Genomic DNA, 18,683 nt, shown 5'->3' with positions numbered 1-18,683 from the left:
ACTGGCCAAGCACATCTAGTGCCTCTGGGCATTCAGGACCCCCGTGTAAATCCACTGGCACCACCACCAGATAAACCGCACAGCACATAACTATTCCAAACAACTGCATTACAACCAGCTTGCATCAGCCAGTGTTCTGCAGAAGGAACACCTCAAGTACTTTAGGGGAAACTAGCAGACTGGCTTTTATTCTTAGGTCTACTTTTTTTTATTCTTTCGATGTTGAAATGTCCTTTCTTCTAGGAAATGAGGGTGATGATAGATGGTACCATCCATAAATCACCTTCTATTGTTCTAGCCCCAAATCCAAAACACATAGGGACTAGTGAAGGGACTCTTTCTTGGCCATCCTTGCTATCCTGTGACAAGCCTGTCTAGGACCTCGTTGAAGAGAGATGAGTTCATTCTGGTGGGAGCAGGCTATCTCTGAAGGACTCTGGGGGGAAAGGGATTCAGGTCTGGGATGCAGAAAGGGTCCTCTGGCTTCAGTTTGTCAAAAGCGGATGGCAAGAGAAGATCCTGGAGACAGGGAAAGCCCTACCCTCAATTTTGCAGAGTAATAGGCACAGGGAAGGATAGCCTGAAGAAATGCAAAGGCCAACGAAAATGGAAAGGCAGGAAGAGGAACCTCTTTGGCTTTGGGGCTCATTTTCTTTCTTTCTTTCTTTCTTTCTTTCTTTCTTTCTTTCTTTCTTTCTTTCTTTCTTTCTCTTTCTTTCTTTCTTTCTTTCTTTCTCTTTCTTTCTTTCTTTCTTTCTTTCTTTCTTTCTTTCTTTCTTTCTTTCTTTCTAAGTTTTTGATTTATTATTTAGTTTTGAGAAAGACAAAGAGAGTGCAAGCAGGGGAGGGGCAGAGAGAGAGGGAAGCTCTCAAGCAGGCTCTGCACTGGAGCAGATCTGGATGTAGGGATCAAACTCATGAAACTGTGAGATCCTGACCTGGACGCTTAACCAACTGAGCCACCCAGGAGTCCTGAGGCTCATTTTCTAAGAAAAGCTTGAGCACATCTTTTTTTAAACTGGGGAACTTACTTGCTATTTTGTTTTTCTCCATAATGTCATTAAAATAAGGAGTCGGCACTTCAGGATGATCTTTCTAAGAATGGTAGAGAAAAAGATACAACTTATTTTCTATTTTTCCTAAAAAAAAAGTTTTTTTCTTCTGCTGTTAGCCAGACTAGTCTGTTTTGACAAGCCTTCTATTGGTAATAGCTGCCTTCTCCATTCTATATTCATGTATCAGTTGTATTTGAACTCTAGTAATTATCAGGTGTCTTGTTTGTATCATTAGAGTACCCCCCTCCCAAATCTGGCCCTAATGCAAACCATATCTTAGTAGCCAGCTGCCATTACTAGTATAAGAATAAACGGTAAAGATTTGTACATAAGTGGGGAAAATTATTTTTTTCAAAGGGCTTCTAAACTTAGGGATGAGAGAAAGCAAAGACGGATGCATCTAGTCAAAGCAAGGGAGCTGAGGCTTTCATATTCCTGCCCCTGGGAAATCCACATAAGGATAGTACCTGCTAGTACAGGTAGTTAGCTTCCCTATGGCTGAGTATTTATCCAGAGTACATAGCCATCTACTGAATCAGATGGAACGTCCCTACACATTTTCCAGTCTTGTGTGTTCCTATTGCCAAATTTGAGGAGAAAATATTTACTTGCCTCTCCTTGATATCTACTAGTATTTCCTGGAAGGCTACGTCTGGTCACAACAAAACTGTCTTGTGGCACAATTGGAAGGTGTGAGCTCCTCTGAATCAAAGGGCTTACCTGTACCCCTGCCTGGTCTGCTCAAGCTGGCAGAGACCAACCTTCCCTAGTGAGTCCTTCTTTCCCAGGTAGGGCCCTGGTGAGCAGCCCCTGCACAAGGACAACAAACCCACATGTTTCTTCTCTCCATCAACCCATTGGGTTGAGGATCTTAATGTCCAGTATATTTTCAGCAGACTCGTACTTTCTCTGTGAACGAAGCCTCCATCTCACCTTGTGTAGCTTCCTTGTCATGGCTTCTCAAGGTTCCTGTGGGATTTTTAGGGGCCGCTCATTTTGTGATCCTTGTGGTGAAAGAAGCTTTGTCACCAGGATAGCAAGTGAGCATCTAAAAGGAAGAATAACTAGGCTCTGTCGGTTGAGTGTCTGACTCTTGATTTCAGCTCAGGGTCATGGGATCGAGCCCCATGTTGGGCTCTGTGCTGAGTGTGGAGCCTCCTTAAGATTCTCCCTCTCCCTCTCTCTCTCTCTTTCTCTTTGCCCCTCTCCTGCTCACAGGTGCTCTCTCTCTCTCTCTGTCTCTCTAAAATAACAAAAATAAAAACTTTCAAAAGAAGGAATAACTTTTTAATAAATAAAATGTGTGGGTCAGAGGGGCTATAACATAGTAATTAGCAGCAGGGGCTCTGGAGACAGACTGCCTGGGTTCAAATCCCAGCTCCACCACCAACCAGCTCCATGGCCTTGAATAAGACCTATTCCTCAACCTCAGTTCTCTCATCTGTAAAATGGGAATAATAACGATGGTGCCTACCTCACAGGATTAAATCAGGTATTTCAATGAAAACTCTTGGCACGGTGCCCAGCCTTGAACGAGGGTGTGGACTGCCCCTGTGGGAGCTCATTATGCTCCCCGCATGCACCCAGCCCTCTGTCTCACATCTGGAATAGTTGTTGTCACCAACAGTTCCCTTGATGAACTGTTGTGGGAACGGGGTGGAGAATATACATCACGAACCAAGCACTGTGCGAGGCACAAGGTAAATTTTCAGTAAATTAATTCCTAGCCCTTCTTTCCCTGAAAATGCCTTCCTATTTCCCCTGAAAGCACTCAGCACACCCACCTGCTCTGTTCCCAGTTCTTTCCAACGCAGGGCCTCGAGAATCTGTGACCAGCAGAGGAGTTTCACGTAAAACCGTCTAATTTATTCTCTCTTCTTCTTTACAGTGGGGGAGGAGCCCTAGTGTTTTCCTTTCACGTTTCTCCATCCAAATTGCACCGTAGTCTTTTTGCAGTCACTTAGAAGAGATAATGCGGGCGCCTGGGTGGCTCAGTCGGTTGGTCCTCCGACTTCGGCTCAGGTCAGATCTCACGTTTGTGGGTTCGAGTCCCGCATCGGGCTCTGTGCTGACAGCTAGCTCAGAGCCTGGAGCCTGCTACCGGTTCTGTGTCTCCCTCTCTCTCTGCCCCTCCCTGCTCATGCTCTGTCTCAAAAATAAATAAAACATTAAAAAAAATTTGAAAAAAAAAAAAAAGAAGAGACAATGCACACTCCAATGAAATGTCATGAGTCCAGGGCATCACAGACTTTTTTCTGAATGCAAACAGGTGACATGGCAATTATTGGCTTATGTCTCTTAGGGACTTTCTGGACGTGCAATTTTTTATTTCTTTTATTTCAAACCCATTAAGTCATAGGGTTGTGCTAAATTCACAGTCCACATAATACTCTTTCAGTTTGTAATAACAAAACTATGTCTTATGTTATCCTCACAACCTCAGGAATCTCGTCCTAAGGCTGGAAATATGCTAAAAATTGTTGCTGGGGATGTGAAATGAGCCTCACCTTTTGAATGAATTTTCTTTAACTTCCATAGTTCAATAGTTACTGCATCTAATAACTTGCTATTTTTTTCTTTTATAGTTTATTGTCAAGTTGGTTTCCACATAACACCCAGTGCTCATCCCAACGTGTGCCCTCCTCCATGCGCACCACGCCCTTCTCCTCTCCCCCTCCCCCATCAGCCCTCAGTTTGTTCTCAGTATTCAAGAGTCTCTCATGTTTTGCCTCCCTCCCCCTCACCATCTATTTCCCCTTCCCCTCCCCCATGGTCCTCTGTTAAGTTTCTCCTGTTCCACCTATGAGTGCAAACATATGGTATCTGTCCTTCTCTGCCTGACTTATTTCACTTAGCATGACACCCTTGAGGTCCATCTACTTTGCTACAAATGGCCAGATTTCATTCTTTCTCATTGCCATGTAGTATTCCGTTGTATAGATAAACCACATCTTCTTGATCCATTCATCAGTGGATTGACATTTAGGCTCTTTCCATGATTTGGCTATTGTTGAAAGAGTTGCTATGAACATTGGAGTACATGTGCCAATAATTTACTACTTAAAAACAAAGCCCAAGGGGTAGGTGGGAGGCTCAGTCCGTTGAGCATTGACTTCAGCTCAGGTCATGATTTCAGGTTTCAGCAGTTCAAGACCCACGTTGGGCTCTGTGGTGACAGGTCAGAGCCTGGAGCCTGCTTGGGATTGTGTCACCCTCTCTCTCTGTCCCTTCCCCACTTGTGCTATCTCTCTCAAAAATAAATAAAACATTAAAAAAAACTTAAAACAACACTGAAGAAACTCCTTCCTCACCTGCCTCTCTCTTGACTCTATGTTCTGTAATGGAATCATTTTGTGGCCAATACCCGTGAAGCCCTAAAAATGGGAAGGTCCAAGTCATTCATTTCATCACAGCGTCTTTATTTCATAGTCGTGAAACACAGATTGGGGTTACGTCCTGACATATTTAAGATCTCTCAGTGGAACCAGGAACTAGAGAACATTTTAAGGTCTGCATAACTCCTGGTGACCTCAAAGGAAGCTCCCCGAGTCAGGTGGATGGAATGAATGCTGCTTTTCTAATGTAATGTGATTCCTCTTCATTTCTAGATCAGCCCGTGGAATATGTGCATGAATCAATCCACAGCCACATAGTACTCTTCCCTCTTGGGTGCATATTTCAAATTGTTGACATAACCACATATTTTACATTACAGCCGAGAAAGTAATACCAGTTAATTTCTTTAGCAGAGAAGGAAAATCAGCAAGAATTAACTGTGATGGTTCTGCAAACTTTTTAAATTTGTTAAATTTGTTTATTTTTTAATTTAATTCTTAAATGTTTTAATTAAAAATTTTTTTTAAGTTCTGCAAACTTCTTATGGTCAAAGCTAAGATCTTGAGCTTTGGGTATTTCTAAATTCTTTTTTTTTTAATTATTTTATTTTTAACATTTATTTTATTTTATTTTATTTTTTATTTTTGAGAGAAATAGAGAGACAGAGTGTGAGCAGGGGAGGGGCAGAGAGAGAAGGAGACACAGACTCTGCAGCAGGCTCCAGGCTCTGAGCTGTCAGCACAGAGCCAGACGTGGGGCTTGAACCCATGAACTGTGTGAGAGCATGGTCTGATTCAAAATCAGATACATAACTGACTGAGCCACCCAGGCCCCCTTGGGTGTTTCTAAATTCTTGTTTTCCTCTAAGGATGAGTAAATGCATGCTTTCCCCCTCCCCCCCCCCCATTTCAAAGCAGGTAGCAAGACCTAGAAATTTCTTAGGTACCCTTTTAATTGATCACAGGAACACCTTGCTCTCACTATGAGCGATTCCTCCTGAACTTTCCAGATTGTCTTCCTGTCTCCCACTGCTCAGAGGTGTCATCCTGGCCTCCGGTCTTACCCTCACAACGCTCAGCATTCTGTGGACTGGCCATTCTGAGGCTATGTGAGGGAACAGCATCCAGGCAGAACAGCCAGTACAGAGGTCGTGAGTGTGAGTGTGCCCAGCATGTGCAAAGCCAGCAAGGAGGCCTGGGGTGCTGGAGTGGAGGGAGAAAAGGGGAGCTGAAGCTTTTGAGCTGAGTGCAAAGGGGAGCATTGTAGGGTTTTGAGTAGAGAAGGGGCTATGTTCTCATCCACAGACAGGGCAGGAGTAGGCAGCAACTTCCTCATTTCCAGCCAATGTGACCTTCTCCCACTAGACTTGATCCTGTCTAAAAGGGCTCAGCATCTTTACCACGATTTTGACGTAACCACAGACTCATATGGGCCAAACATCTCTTTTGTAACTTCATGTGATTATACTTCTGATAAAACAGGCCCTATTTAAAATAATCAGCTGCTAGATAAATAAGTCACAGTTTGTGAATTTTCTAAATGCCATTGCCTTCTGTGGCTATCAGACAGCATGTAGTTTTTAACCAAATCAAACACATCATTGTAGAGACATATATATGCACAGTTATGGAGCACAGTTATTTGTAACATTGTTTCTGAGTTAATAAACACAGGATTCTGTTGATACCTTTTCCCCCTCTATGTTCTACATATTTCTTGAAAATGCTTAGACTCAGCCTTTGCTGATCTGATAATGTATGAGGTCATGTCTCCATTGTATATGATTTCCTCTGGAGCAGATATTCTGCTTAATCTAGTGTGCAGTAAGAGTTACAAACTCCATCAAAGTTTATTTAGATTGAACTGGATTTCCTCATTAGTTTTTAATTTATTAAGTACTGGCTATTCGTGCTTGGTTTTTGTGTTCCTGAAAACTCAGATGATGAAAGCATCATTAAAACAAGAAGTTTCTGTTAAAACACTGAGTTCTGCTGAAATCTGCCTCACAATGAAAAAGAAGAAAAATAGGATAAAATAGTTGTGATAAATGACACTAACATTGCTTTTCAATGACATTTATTTATCATTTTGGTCTGAACAGCCATGAAGTTTGTTTGGGAGCAGAATTGAAGTTTAAGAATTTAGAATCATTGAAAGGTTGGATAGATTCAGTGATGGACTTAACGTCCAAGGGAGTATCAATCTTTGCTGTTGCTGGGTGGAGGGACTGAAGGCGTCCAATCTGAATTTCTTATCTCTTAGAAGACTTTTCCACTTATTACCCTTAATACAATGTAGGTTACTAGAACGTCCATAATAATAGAGCAGACAGTCAGTGTGTGTGGGGATCAAGCGGAAGAGTAGAACCGTGGTCTCCTCAGTGGTCTCTCTAGACATGGCGGAGCAGAGACTGCCACCTGAAATGCGCTCAGGGGAGAACAGCAGGAAAAATGATCGAGGGAAGCCTACTGGGGGAAGAGGACAGTGGTCACTGACAGCCACATTTCCTGGACACTACTGCGAGTGGTGAGGACATGGGTAAATCAGAGAGAACGTACCCCATCCTGACGGATGAGCCACTTCTCAGCCAGTTCCTGCCACACAAAAACAAAAGCCTGGTGTTGCCAGATCTTGTTTTTGTAAGAGGAGCTAGACATTCTGATTTTTAAAAAATCTTCTTCATTGTTTATTTTTAAGAGATAGAGAGACAGAGACTGAGCAGGGGAAGGGCAGAGAGAGGAGACACAGACTCTGCAGCAGGCTCCAGGCTCTGAGCTGTCAGCACAGAGCCCGACGTGGGACTCGAACTCATGAACTGTGAGATCATGACCTGAGCCAAAGTCAGCCGCTTAACTGACTGAGCCACCCAGGCGCCCTAGACATTCTGATTTTTAGGTGTCAAATTTCTTAATTTTAAAATGTTGGCAGCTAATTAAAAAGAAAATGAACAGGGGTGCCTGGGTGGCTCAGTCAGTTAAGCATCTGACTTCGGCTCAGGTCATGATCTAACGGTTCGTGAGTTTGAGCCCTGCATCGGGCTCTGTGCTGACAGTTCAGAGCCTGGAGACTGCTTGGGATTCTGCGTCTCCCTCTTTCTCTCTGCCCCTTCTCCACTGGTGTGCATGCATGCACACACGCTCTTTCTCTAAAAAATAAATACATTTAAAAAAAGAAAAACAAAACTGTATTCATGTAACAAAACATGCCAACAGGCCAAATTCAGTCTACAGTCGGCCTCTCTGTCACCTGTCGGGGTACCTTTCAAACACTGGAACTGAAGTAGAGGAACACTTTGTATTTGTGCTGGGGAACCAGAAGCCTCACTCCTCACTGCCCTCCGTCTAGAAATTACCTCATCACAAATAGCTTTTGTCAGACATAGTATTCAATTGTTGCTATTTCCTACAGTGGCGATTACTGGAGGCATTTACGATTATTATAAAGTGGCTATAGATGTACTAATAACCTAATAATATACTGGATTTATGTATTTGTTGCCCAAATATGTTAATATTTTTATCTTATGTTACTTTGCAAAAATAATTATAAGTTCTTTAGGAACAAGTCCATGAGCAGTTACAGTTAAAAAACCCAAGACAAAAACCAATTAAATATAATATTCAAGGTCACACAAGGAAGGCAGTGGCAGCCCGAGATTAAAACTCAGGTTTACCTACTCTGATTGATGTGCTATTTCTATTGTCAAGGTTTATTATATTTACATGACATAAAATTGTCATCAAATTTAACACTGAATTCTACTACAAGAAAAAAGATGTTCAACATTAATCTAAACTATATGCATGATATACCCTCCTGTGAAAATCTGAAGAGTATAAGAGAAATTCTGCTAAAATACAAATACATGTATGTGTGTTCTCAAATAGACTTTGAATTACTTTTTGTAGAGTTAAGTTTTCTTTTCATTTACCTGTTCCAGGATCACTGCAAAATGGAAAACATTTTTGTTAGAGAAATTAATTGAGCACACACACAAAAAAACAGACTAGATGATGGTTATGTGTCTTTTATTTGTGACATTTAAATTCCTAAGCTCACATCAACTGATTCCATAAATACCCTTTCATTTCCTCTTGCTTTCCTAATTGATCTAATTGTGTTAGTTTGTTCTTAGAGTCAAATCCTTAATTTAATCTCAAATGGAACTAAAATATAGTAAACATTTTTTCCCTAATGCAATTAGAAAAAATACTGGAAAACTTTAACATTAAAATACTAAAATCTAGTAAGACAGCTTAACTTTCAGATTAGAAATGGACTCTTCCCTCTAAAAGTTACAAAAATCCTTATTTAGTTATCAAAAGCTTCTTACCCAGAATTAATAATTGCTCAGAGGGAAATAACCTGTTATAGGTTTTTTTGTTGTTGTTGACATATTTTTCTAAAGCAGGGAAAAAACCCTTCTATTTCCAAAACACTTTGTTTGGCTAATTCTAGGAGAGAATCACCTATTTTATCAAGGACCAAAATGTTCCAAGCACAAATGACAACAGTATTATTCAAGTGACACACCTGACTCCTTTTCGTGATTTGGCTTCGTATAATTCCTCGAAGACATGACTGTACTTGTCCCATGATATTTGTTTCACTCGCAGTGTGATACCCCTGGGATGTGGTACTGATGGAAGGTCAGAAACCACAGGGAATGACGTGCTTCCATCAGTGACCAGATGATGACTTAGCCTAATTCACCAGAAAAATACAAGAGGATGTCCATCCAAGTCTTAGTGTTTTGCCAATTAAAGAAGTGCTTAAAACAAAACTGTCATCTGCCGAGGCATATCAAAAGTAGAAATGAAGGAAACTCAGGAAGATAAACCACAATGGTTGAATATAATAGAGATACGGCTACAAATGCATTAGCAAGCACGTCAGGACTTAGCAAAAACACAATAGAGTTTGGAGAAAGCATGGGGTGATTTCTTACAGGTTCACTGATGGTTATCTCCACAGTGACATGGAAAGCTTGGGGAAGGGTTCAAGTTGAGTGCAGAAATGTTAGCAACTGGGCAACAGGGCTTCAGTAAGAATTCTGCCCCTGGGAGAGCTGAAGGGAAAGGAGGCTGAAGCCCATTGGTGACAGTCTTCAAATACTTGGCAGATATGCAAGTAAAGCTCTCATTATCCTAGGTAATCTTTGTCTTTCTTAATGTGAGACACTAGGAAAGGTATGCTGAAACCCAAAGATAATGGTTTGGCTCAGATCAGATGGCAGGATTTCAGGTGTTGTAAAGTGTTCAGTGGGGGTACACCAAAGGATGTTGTGGAATATCTATGCTTGAAGGTCTTCGAGAGGAGAATGGGGTTTTCACTGGGAAGGTTACTGATAGTGTTGGGGAGGGTAGCAGGAATGGATGAAGAAATCTCTCGAAGTTGCTTCCACTGATCCTAGCCCTTAGAAATGAGAAAACACTCCAGGAGGAGAGAGTTAACAACCTAAGAAGGAGAATAGGACTCTAGATGAGTATTTAACCTTTTTTTTCCCATTATCATCCTCTTAAGGAGCCATATACGCCTTCTATCTGCTTAGGTACTATGGCCCTTCGAAAGGCCACAACTCACTGTAATATCTAAGATCCCTCCCCCATCTTCCTTTTTGCACCTTGAGCGCAATCATCTTTAATCAGAATGCAAACTCTCCAAAATAAACCATGGGTATGAATGGGAAGTCCCTGAGGATGGGAGCAAAAAAAATAAAAAAGTGGATTTGCTACAGGGACCATACATTCTCTTTAGCCAGCACACTAATCCAGTGCCCTTCGTACTTCACCTTCCCTCTGTTAAGTGGGAAGTTATGAATCCTTTGTCATTGCTGTATCATTTAACTGCCAGGGTCATAATCTTTGGGAGATCCTGGACCTCTTTGAGAAAATTAAGAAAAGAATGCACATTTGCACAGTCTCAAAGTATAAAATATGTGTGTGCTGAACCTCAGAGCTTCTTAATGAATTATGTACCTTTATAATGGATCAGGCAGACAACACCTGAACCCACTGGTCAAGTTTAATATCATGAAGAGAGAAAACTGGTCATCTGCTTCCTGATAAATGCAATAGGAACAAAACTTCACTTGTAGCATTCTTGCTAAAAAAAAAAAAAAAAAGTTTAACTGAGTCTAATAAAGAGGAAATAATCAGAAAATAATTCCAGATTGTGGAACATTCTACAAAAAATGTCAGTGTCATCACACACACACGTGCATGCACACACACACACACACACACAATGTCAGGCAAGAACTCTAACCATTAAACAAAGAGAATGGCAACAAATGCCACATATGATTCATAATTGGATCCTGGATAAACAAATAAAAGAAGCTATAAACATTTTGGGGACAAATGACAAAGAATTTAAAGTTTTATGATGTCTGCAATGTATTTTGAAATGGTTCAGTGGTAAGTGTGTATTTACAGAAAAAGAAAGAAAATATATGGAAACTGTCAACAATTAAAAAATGTTAACAACTGATGCATGTAAATGAAGGGGATATGGATATTCACTGTAATCTTGTCTCTTTGAAATTTCCACCTTAAAATTCCTCGAAATAAAAAAAGGTGGATACATGTATCCAAGTAAAAAAAAAATGCTGTGAAATGAAGGAGAGCCATCAGGTTAGGAGGTGGGAGCAGGCTGGGAGGTTCAGACCCCCTCGCCATAATGAGATGTACTCAGGACGCAGTCAGGTCAAAGAGATAAAAATCGCTTGTGATAATTTTCTTTAGAATTGGCCAAACAAAGTTCTGCAAGAGTAAGGAATACCCTGTAGTTAAAACATAAGAGTGGTTTGCCAGACCTTATCCTAGAGGAGTTGATTAATGCAATGAGAAATATAACCAGGAGGAAATTATGCCAAGAAGTTTAAAAAATATTTTTTAAAAAGTTGAATGGAAATTTCATATGCACAAACAGTTAATAGGAAGCAACTTTAAAAAGAATTAATAACAAATGTCTTCAGAGTCCAGCATCCTGCTTGATTAGGCGTTACTGAAATGCAGGAACAAAGTCAACTTCTTAGTGCAAAAATCCTGTGGTTTCCCACGATGGCAGAGCTGCGGGGTTCCTCCTGGGGCATGGGCTCCCTGCTGTCATTTCTCTGTCGGAACATTCCCATGCGGTACTTTACAGTGCATTGCATAGGCTGGGTAATGGGGGGTCTTATTCCTCTGATCTCTGGATCCTTAGGACAGTCATATTCTTTCAGCCAAAAATGATGCTCAGAAGAATCTTTGCCTATTTTGTCCTCTCAGAGTTAACTTGGGAAGCCAAAAAAAGGGGAGGGGATCTGTTTGTTGTTGACCAGAGCACAACAATATGGAAAGAGGTAGCAGCATTTGGACTCCATGAGATAACTCGGACCAGATCAGAAGCAAAGGTCAGTTTGCTGGGTGAGGGCAGAACACCACACTGCCCAGACAGTCCGCCCTTTCTCTGGACAAAGGAGGATTTCATGCTCTCTAGGCTCCTGTGGCAGCCACAAATGGCTTGAACACATGGCATATAATGAAACGAAATCAGAGTTGTTTAGTTATTCTTTAATCGGTGTTACATTAAAATACACTAATACATTCTTATCTACTCCCCTCCACCAACTGCTATTTTGTCAGGTTCCAATGATCGCCGGAGTATTATCCCCCTCAGATCACAGGCTCTCGGGACCACCACCAGTTTCGTGAATGAAGCAGAGAAGGCAACATTTCTTCAGCTAAGATTCACTTAGGTTTCAAAGGCAGGACGTAGCACAGAATGTGTTATTCTGTTTACTGGAATAGGAAAACTGGGAAGGAATGGAAGAAGGAAGGTAGCTCCAGTTCCACTGTTGCCTTGGCAACTGAGGCACAATCATAGGGGCAGAAATTAATTCTGTGCCATAATATAATACGGCCAAGGAGGGGGAGTGCAGAAGAAGAGAAAGAAAACATGGGCTGGACTAGGAGCTCAGAGGGCCAGCTGGGAAGGCGACAGGCCAATGAGCTGCGTGTTTGAGCTACGTGTGCCAAATAGCCAATGGCACTTTTTTTTTTTCACTGAAATTTCACTATTATGTAGAGACAGCCAGAACTCCCTACCCTTTGCTCAAGAACAAACACTGCACAAATCTGGCTCAGAGCTTTTGCTGATCATTCTTGGTCATTTATAACTTCCTCTCCTCGGGAAACAGGAAAAACATTGAATAGAAGAGACAAGGAATGGTATGGCTATAAAAAAACACATTCTATTCAGAGTTAACTGGTAACCTGTCAGCGTTATGCTCTCAGCCAGGCCCTTCCCCATAGTTAAGCATTGTCTGGGGTCATGGGCGGGCCCTGACAGAACTGCCTAGTAGGGAATTCTTGCTGAGGCTGCAGGGTGGGGGTCTCAGACCTCTTCCAGGCTCCACGGTCTTACAGGAAGTTAAGCCACAGAATCAGACCAGGGTGGAACCTTTCACAGACCTGAAAGGAAGACCTGTTATAGACAAACTTGCGGCTCAACCAGAGTTCCAAAATTCGCCCGGTATTTAGAAGACACAGTACAGAAAAGTCGGCCAGTTGACAAGACAGGAGTGGGAAAGTACAAGTAAGTGTCTCGGTCTCAAAACCTGAATTCCAGTAAAGCTTAGGCGGCAGGTCACAGGCAGACTGCGACACACAGGTAAGTGCAGAGGCTTCCTGGGCACTTGAGAGCCAGAAGGGAGGGGGTCAGTCCTTCCCGCACGCTGTGGTCGGACACGTCCACAGGCCGTGGCTAGCAGCACTCAGAGGGTTAAGGGCACACGGGGTGAGTGGGGGAAAGTCTCTCAGGAATCACGGCTCGTCTCCACCTTTCCTGCTCCTGGAAGCAGGTGCCATTTCGGCGGGGAGGGCTCCCTCCGGCCGGTGCAGGGCTCCAGGAGGGAAGGGCTTTCCTCTGTCTTCTGAAGGGAGGTGGGGCGTTAGTGACACATCCTGCTCGTCATCTCTTTCTGGAAAGCAGGGAGAGAAGGGTGGTTAGGAGTAACTAGAAGTGATGACATGTTGAAGGAGTCTGAAAAAAAAAAGCCCTCAGAATCTCTGGAGCCTTTAAACAAGAACTTGCAAACACAGCCCGTGGATAAGGCTCAGCACATGAATGTGATCCATTTGGTCTGTAGGTTGGTTTTTTTTTTTTTTTGGTCTTGTTTTAATCAAAGCAATATTAAAAAAAAAACTTGGCTAACTTACCAAAACTCCAGGTTGCTCACTTTTTTTTTTTTTAACTGCAAGATTTGAGCCACTGGACAGCTGGAGTTGAAGAACGGCTGTCCTCTTCAGGTGGAGAATATGGTCTCCAGTTGGCCCCAGGCCCCACCACTCCCAGCTGTCTTCCCAGGAGGAGCCAAGTATCACTCCTGATTGATATGATCATTGGATTTAGGCTGCTACTTTACTTTTATTTTTAATTTAATATAATTTATTGTCAAATTAGCTTCCATACAACACCCAGTGCTCATTCCAACAACCTTTTTAATAGGAGAGAATAATTTCTTTTTACCTAAGTTTCAATCAAAGATGGAAGAATGAAGGATAGAATAAGAGGGTATTAATAATGAAGAAAAGTGGAAAAGAGGACTCGTTTTTCATGGGCACGAAGAATATACCAATGTGTCTGACATGCAACCGCTTGGCCTTTCACTCATCCCCATCATCATCTGGCTCTTGGGAGCACTTGCACAACCCTAAGGTGTCCTCTGCTCTCTTTCTCTGGGCCTCTGCATCTTGCCACTGCATCAGGGACACCCTTGCCTGTGTGCCCTGCTCCTACCACAGCCTGCCCTCTTTACCTAGCTAACTGCCACTCATTTTCCTAAATCAGCCAAGGTGACTTTCACGATGCCTGGGAGGCCTTCTGAGACTCTTGCCTCAGCCTCTGTGGAGCCAACCACTCCTTCCCCTGTGCCAGCCTGGAGTCTCGCACGCCATGAGCTGGTGTGGGCATCCGTGTGTATGCGTGGACTATGGGCATTCTGAGGGCCCTACTCCACTGTGAGCCTCCGTGTGTCAAGAAAAGAAACACGCATGGAATCGCCAATGCTCATTTGTTTTGTATCTGTCGCCCTGACACAGGGCCTGGCATGGGGCAGCCGCCTCACTTTCATCTCCAAGAATGGCCTGGCTAGGCTGGCAATGAGCCCGGTGCCCTGCAGCATTTGGGAGGACACATTTTACATCATTTTATGTAAATGAATGAGCTGCTCTCAAGTTCCACCCACGGCAGGGCTCATGCCAGCGGCTACCTCTCTCATGTGCTGACCCCGGATCAACCCAGCTTATAAAATAGAAAACATCTGAGAAAAAGCGGTTTGAGAACAGGAGTGCCCAGGGGCTTAGAGACTCTATTAGAAAACCATACCAATGTGTTGGTTAAAGAAATGACAGAATATACATGGCATAGTCTAGGTACTTTTGCATCCTCATAATATTATTAAAGACAAGCAATCACATACAGATACATATATTAAAACACTAAATGACCAAATTCTTATGCTCATGACTTATGTACCACGTGCCTGGGAGATGAGGTTGTTGCTTGCAAGGAGCCATAATCTATCAGCGAGAAAGAAGTGTAGATCGCAAGCCAAAATATAGTGACAGAAATGAAAATATTTAGTGGAGGAAAGGCCACGAGGCATGGTGTCTCCAAATTCCACCCACATTTAGAGCCTGCTTCTGTCCTCACTACCTTCCTGAGTCTTTGGGTCTTAGCATAAAGGTCCTTACTTTAGGGACACCCTCTCTTAGCTCTGAGATAGGGCGTTTCCTTCTTTTCTGCCTTTCATAGCACCCTTCTTGACAACTGGAATAGTCTAACATTTGTTTCCTTCCTGCCTCCTGGATTCATCCCATGTCAGATCCTGTAAGATCCACAAAGGAAGGGGCTAGTCTGCTCTATTCCCTGTGGTGGCAACTGATATTCAATACATGTTTGTTTAAGGAAGCAAAGAATGGGCCCTCAGCCTCCTCATCTACAAAATAGTGATGCCTACCTGAAAGGTGACTGGGAAGGTTGAAGTGTTAAGATATGCCTGGACTCAACACACAGTAATTCCCTTCTCTTCAGAAACACACACATGGCAACAATCACTTCCTGTCAGGGAAGAAGAAGCTCCAGGCTCTGAGCTGTCAGCACAGAGCCTGATGCAGGGGTCATGCTCACAAATTGTGAGATCATAACCTGAGCTGAAGTCAGATACCTAACCAACTGAGCCACCCAGGTGCCCTGGGGACAATTTAAAGAGGAGCCTGATGAGGGAGGTGGGGAGAAGGGGACTGGAGAGATGGGGGGAGGGTGTCCAAGGTGGTGACCTCTCTGGTCTGGTGGAGCTGTGGCTGGAGCAGAGGGGCCACACCAGGATGGGGCAGTGGGGTGGGGACACAGGAAAATGCACATCTGCTCAGATAAGGACTATGTACTTGGTGTGAGGAATGGCAATAAATGATTGACAATCTTAAAATGAATTTGCTGTTTCTTTTTTAAGCTTATAAAGTTCTTGTGCTTTTGGTTAACTTCTGGTGACAAAGATGGGGGAAAAAAGGTGGGAATGCCAGGTGTGCATCTGTGTGAGTATTTGAGCTAGCAAGAGAGACAGGTGGAGGGGGAGAGATCGTGGAATGAACACAATTTGGCCTTGTAACTAATTCTGCAATGATTTGCAGTGGGTTAATACTTTTTGAAAGAAAGGAACTAGCATTTGTCAAGCACCTATGAGGTGCGAGATGCCTGGTGGGGATGGAGGAAGTATTATGTCATTGCATCTGTAAAACTCTAAGAGAAGGCACTACGGCCCGTTTGACAGATGAGGAATCCAGGCCTCTGAGCAGAACTGATTTTCTCAAGTAGAACAGGTGAGTGCAGAGTCTTCCATCAAACAAAGGCCAGCCACCCCCAGCCCCATTGACCCTGCAGACATTACAGCCTGTATCTCTTACACTAAGCCTGTGGAATAAGATTTGCCATGTTCACTGACACAGGCTCAGAGACTGCTCCAAGGCACACAGAAAGTGGAAGGGGTAGGACTTAAACTCAGGTCTACTTGAGTGGAAGGCCGGCTCTTTCCATTACTGTGTGATCTGTGGTTTAAAGCACCTGAGAATTTCTTATGAAGATGCATTCAGAAGACATCGACATATATTAATTATAAGTGGTTGCAGGCATTCTTGGATTTTCAAGATATCAAAAATATTTTTTCATTACCTGGATGGATGCCATGTGGAATTATAGGTGCACTGGGTAAATACTTAAAACAATTATGCCACTAAAATATTAAAGATGCTAGAAATATGGAAGAATTACACACACACACACACACACACACACACACACACACACATACTCGCACACAGAAGGGAACCCTTTGATAGAGGATATGGGACTTACGTAAGGCCGTTTGTCTGTAAAATGCCAGGATTTTCCTCACTGCAAATGATTTCTTCACCTCAAAATGGAGGAAAAAAACTATTTATAGGGATGTCTCTCAACATTTGTATAGGGAAAGAATGGGTGAAGTAACAGACCAGGAATTCCCAGATCCGTCTTTGAGGAAGAACAGCTCAGTTAGATCCACCCTTCAAAGCTGTATTCTAACATTTCCCCACTGGGTGGCGCAAATGAACTGGTTACGAAACAATTGGTTCTTGAGGGGGGAAAAAAACCCTCAAGCCAAGTACCAGCCAAATATTGGGTTCCATAGCTTTCGTCACCATCAAATCTCTCCCGAAGTCATCTAGCAGAACCAAACACATTCCTTCCTATCACAGAGAGTGGCCTAAACAACCTCTGCCCAGACCATTCTTCAGGAATGAATTTGCAATTATAGGAGTCCTCTGTATGCAATGTGTATTAAGGCAGCCCATTAGGGAACTCAAAAAGGTACTTCAAAACCTTCTGCAGAGGTGATGAAGAGTTTCCTGAGAAATTTTCATGAAGACTGTATTTAACTTGTATAGGAAGATGTTTTTAAGCACCTGGATTCTAAAAACATCCATCCTTAAGGAAAGAGTAAAGCTGTGCTCACTCAGTATTATTTGCTTTAATGTAAGGCAGTAATTGATTCTGTAAAGTCCCTTGTTCCCCACTGTCAACAGAACAAATTCCATACTCCACAGCCTGGCAAACAAAGCTGTTCATAACAGACTCACCCCCTCCGCTTTCCTCCTGTTGTATCCCCACCCACGCAGGCACCACACCCACCAGGCAACCCAAACTCCTCCCCTGTTTCCAACAGGGCACAGTCTATCTAGGTTTCTAGTAGTTTTTCTAGCTCTTTCTTCCATCTGAGAAAGGCTCTCTGCTCTTCTGTGCCTGGCAAACACTGACATCCTTCAAGATTCAACTGTTAGCTTCCAGAAAAGGTTCCTCAGCTCCCTTCTTCAGTTCCCCACCACTTTGCACACACCTGCCACTTTCTACCAGCACTGGAACTCATCATTTTTTTGCCTGAGTCTGAAAAGACCCTTAAAACTTTGTTATATATTAATGTAGATTAGAAATATTTTCATATATGGTTTAATATAATTATTTTGGGAAAATGTATATACAAATATGAGTTCAACATGATGAGTAAGTTTATCTCTGGGTGAAGGAAATGATGTGTGTTTTCTATTTTTGATATTTGCCCTTTGTATATATTCTGGATTTTTAGATATTTTTAACATATATGTAATTTTTTTCTAAGAAAATAAGCTCCAATAATTAAAAAAACAACAAAAATAGAAGTAGACCAAACCTCCAAACTGAAATAATATTTAGTTTTAGAAATAAAGTTAAAATGACTTTTGGCTAGTTTTTGTGTGGACTGGGGGTGGTGGATGAAATCAGCATATCTTCTGCATAAGATATTCAAGCTCTTCTGTTCTAAACACTTTTAAACTGAAATAGAGATCTTTCCTGGCCATTGGAACAAGTGTTTGATATCTGTAGAACAAACTTGCATGAGCTCTGAAAGTGAAAACTTACCCTTCTCTCCCAGGGTAGCCATTCTTAGAACTGGCAGTGGAGGGCCGGGACTAAGCAGTGGCAAGAGACGTGAAATACCTTAATTGAGGCCAAATAACTGCTGACCGAGCCGTGACTACCAGAGTCGTCCAACTGACTCTCTGCTTACTGTACTTGCCATCACACATTTTAGTGATCTATTTTTCACATAAAGTAAAGGTAAAACATTGATGTCTACTAGGTGTCAGTCATTATGCTCACATGCTGATTTTACTAAGTTAACATTAGAAATCATAAAACAAACTCTAAGGGATGCCTGGGTAGATAATCAGTTAAGCA

The 18,683-nt window shown here is 42.4% G+C and overlaps 1 protein-coding gene across 3 annotated transcripts in view; it reads right to left on the bottom strand.

The window, feature by feature from the left end:
- Positions 1 to 11,926: 11,926 nt before the first annotated feature.
- The window catches only part of MOB3B (MOB kinase activator 3B), a 188,845-nt gene continuing 182,088 nt past the window's right edge, over positions 11,927 to 18,683 (bottom strand). For 2 of the 3 annotated variants that reach the window (XM_029920883.1, XM_029920884.1), the window contains exons 4-5: positions 16,788 to 16,845; positions 11,927 to 13,356 (exon numbers count right to left, since the gene is read on the bottom strand). In XM_029920883.1, coding sequence (XP_029776743.1) covers positions 13,199 to 13,356; positions 16,788 to 16,845 — 216 coding nt within the window. In that variant the 3' untranslated portion in view covers positions 11,927 to 13,198. The remainder of the gene's footprint in view (positions 13,357 to 16,787; positions 16,846 to 18,683) is intronic. The other variant, XM_029920885.1, reaches the window with a different exon arrangement.

Source organism: Suricata suricatta, chromosome 13 (assembly GCF_006229205.1).
Source record: "Suricata suricatta isolate VVHF042 chromosome 13, meerkat_22Aug2017_6uvM2_HiC, whole genome shotgun sequence".
NCBI classification, from domain to species: Eukaryota; Metazoa; Chordata; class Mammalia; order Carnivora; family Herpestidae; genus Suricata; species Suricata suricatta.
The sequence above is the reverse complement of the archived record's forward strand: the minus strand, read 5'-3'. Positions and strand labels throughout refer to the sequence as shown.